A 2569-nucleotide genomic window follows, 5' to 3' on the forward strand; every position below is an offset into this window, starting at 1 on the left:
TAGTGGGCGGACGGTCCCAGGATGCAGTAGATCGGATCTTCTTGCACTTTGGGTCATTGAGGTCTACTGTGGATTCAAGTCTAGGTTCTTTCGTTCAAATGCCGTCGTAAGTTGTAAGTTGTATCGTTCTTGCAAAGGTGGAAGAGTGGAGAGGAAGTGGAGTGTGATGCTCCTTTTTCTTTTTATTATTTAAATTTTTTCATTTAGAGAGGATGGGGAGTGGATCTTATGAAAGCTACTCTCGAGACATCTGTGATAGACTTGAGCGCCAGACGCTGCGCACAGGATGTATGATAGTATCCTGTAGAAATTTGAATCTTGAAAGTCTTTGTCTAGTAGCTGTGGTTGAAACAGATTTGTAAATCCAAAGATTATGGTGCGAAACAATGACAGTCTGTAACACTTTCTATGAATAAAGATTTGACTGAACGTGAAAAGATCTGAAAGTTCAAGATGAAGGAGAGATATTTCTTTGTCCTTTTCAGGTAATGCTTTTGAATTGATTCAATTACTTTTACACTATCATCTATCTATTCTCTAGAGAATGGTGATGTATTTCCAAGCATCTCTTTATGAAGTTCTCCGCCTTCGTGTTCCTTTCTCTTTCCAGAGCAACCTCGAGACCTTGCGATCTCTTCGTCTCAACCATGTCTTTACATTCAAATCCGTTCTCTCGTAACCACAGAGGAACTAATAGCCATTAACGCCCATGTAAATGCGGACCGCAGATATTATCCAGCCTCCAGTGTTTCTAAACGCCCTTCGTAAATATACAAATCCTCCCAAGAATAAGAAACATAGACCAAAAGGGCGGGTATCGTGATTAAGGAAAGCCATCCCACACAATACCCAGATAGTTATACATTATTGACAAGTGAAAAAAAAAAAAAAAAAAGACCATCGGTCATCGCCGCTCAACTCCTTTAGAGAGCACTCAGACCATTGAGCCGCTTTCAAAACTGTGGCAACCTCGCTCGTGTCTCTTCATGTTACTCCTGACGCTGAAGGCTTTCCCACAGTTTTGATGTGGACACTTGAAGGGTTTCTCGCCAGTGTGTGAGTGGCTGTGAATTCGGAGACTCGATGGTCTCGAGAAAGCCTTGTTGCAAGTCTGGCAGATATATCTATCTTGTGACTGAGGAAACGAGGCTGCTGACGAAGGGGAGATATAATGATGGTGTTGCCATGGATTAGCACCGGATGATGGAGTCAAGGTCACAGACACTGGCATCATTGGTGGAGGGAATTGCTGTAGACGAATTAGTTACACTACTTCTTGTGTCTTGATGATAATGAATGAACATACCTGTGGAAGTGGTCTTTGATAGTACAGCCCAGAAACTTGGGGAGATTGTGTTTGTATTGGGCTCGGGTAGTAAGAGCTTAAAGATTGGGCGCCAGGAGACATAGTGTACGATCCGTTGAAAGGCGAATGACCATATTGCATTGAAGACACTGGCATTGAAACTCTTCGAGTAACAGTTTGGACTGGTTGGCGTTGTGCATGAGGCTCCATATTGTTGATGGCGGAGACTTGAGAAGGATTAAAATAATAATTTGGTGCGGGGACTACTGAATATGATGAACTGGATGCTTGAGACGGGGATTGTCTGCCGTCGAAGCCGCCGTCAGATTGCATTGGAGGTGTGGGTGGAAGAGCACCTCGAGAGCTCATTGTTGAGGAAGGACCGTACTGGTGTCCAGACTCTGGTCTATAATCTTCCTTGAAAGCTGCTGAGGGACAAAATCAATTATTTGAAACACAGGAGAAGATCTGAGAGCACTGACCTTGTTGTGGCGATGACTGCTGCTGAGCTTGCTCTGTAGGACTCGATCCATCGGCCAAACCCAATAGACTTGAAATGGATGGTAGAGAACACTTTGATGTTTCGTCGACGGGTGGTGAAGGTGGTGGTTGAGGGGCGTTAACATATGTGTAGGAAGAGTGTTGAGCCATGGGATGGACTGTGTAGGGATTTGAAACCATCGATGAGGCCATTGCTTCTGGTGTGTTATTATAGTGAGAAAAATGTTGTTGATGATTTCTTCGCTCGTGAACAAGACTAGAGAGATTCATAACCCTATATGAAGCGGATCAAGATCGAAGATGTCTGACGCCGGATATTGTAAAGTTCGAAAAGGAGTTGATGAGTAGGTGAATGCAAGAGATCGATGTAAGTTAATTAGATTATTACTTTGAGGGTTTTCGTATGTTTCACTGGGCCGGTGGTTATATGAAGTGATTGAACCTATTCCTTTCAAGATACGCCTGCGAATATACGGCTTTTGAAGGACGAGAGGGATCGATAGATATTTAATATCAGATCTCCCGAGGGCAATGGGTGTGGGCGATCAGCGCGAATCCACCAAAGAGATCCTGGTAGGATACCAGAGTAACACTTGCTGTCACAAATTGGGTGTGGGTCTACCTTCCGGGACTGTGACTTCAGATGCCCCAAACTTGGCACAAATAATAATACTCGATGGATGGGATGATCCGGACGACAGTCTGGCTTCATATTGGTCTACGGGATTTCGCCGCCTTTGGTATTGCTCGACCGGTACTGCG

General features: G+C 44.3%; 1 protein-coding gene across 1 annotated transcript; it reads right to left on the reverse strand.

Annotated features, from left to right (window-relative positions):
- Positions 1-474: 474 nt before the first annotated feature.
- On the reverse strand, positions 475-2569 carry EAF02_002090 (uncharacterized protein). Its single transcript, XM_038898138.1, has 3 exons — positions 1789-2569; positions 1307-1734; positions 475-1249 (listed from the first exon to the last, which is right to left on the reverse strand). Exons 1-3 carry the CDS (start codon positions 2075-2077, stop codon positions 935-937), a joined length of 1032 nt encoding a protein of 343 aa, XP_038761830.1. The 5' UTR covers positions 2078-2569; the 3' UTR covers positions 475-934.

The sequence above is a fragment of the Botrytis sinoallii genome (genome assembly GCF_014898435.1).
Source record: "Botrytis sinoallii strain Bc 23 chromosome Unknown BSIN_003, whole genome shotgun sequence".
Taxonomy (NCBI): domain Eukaryota; kingdom Fungi; phylum Ascomycota; class Leotiomycetes; order Helotiales; family Sclerotiniaceae; genus Botrytis; species Botrytis sinoallii.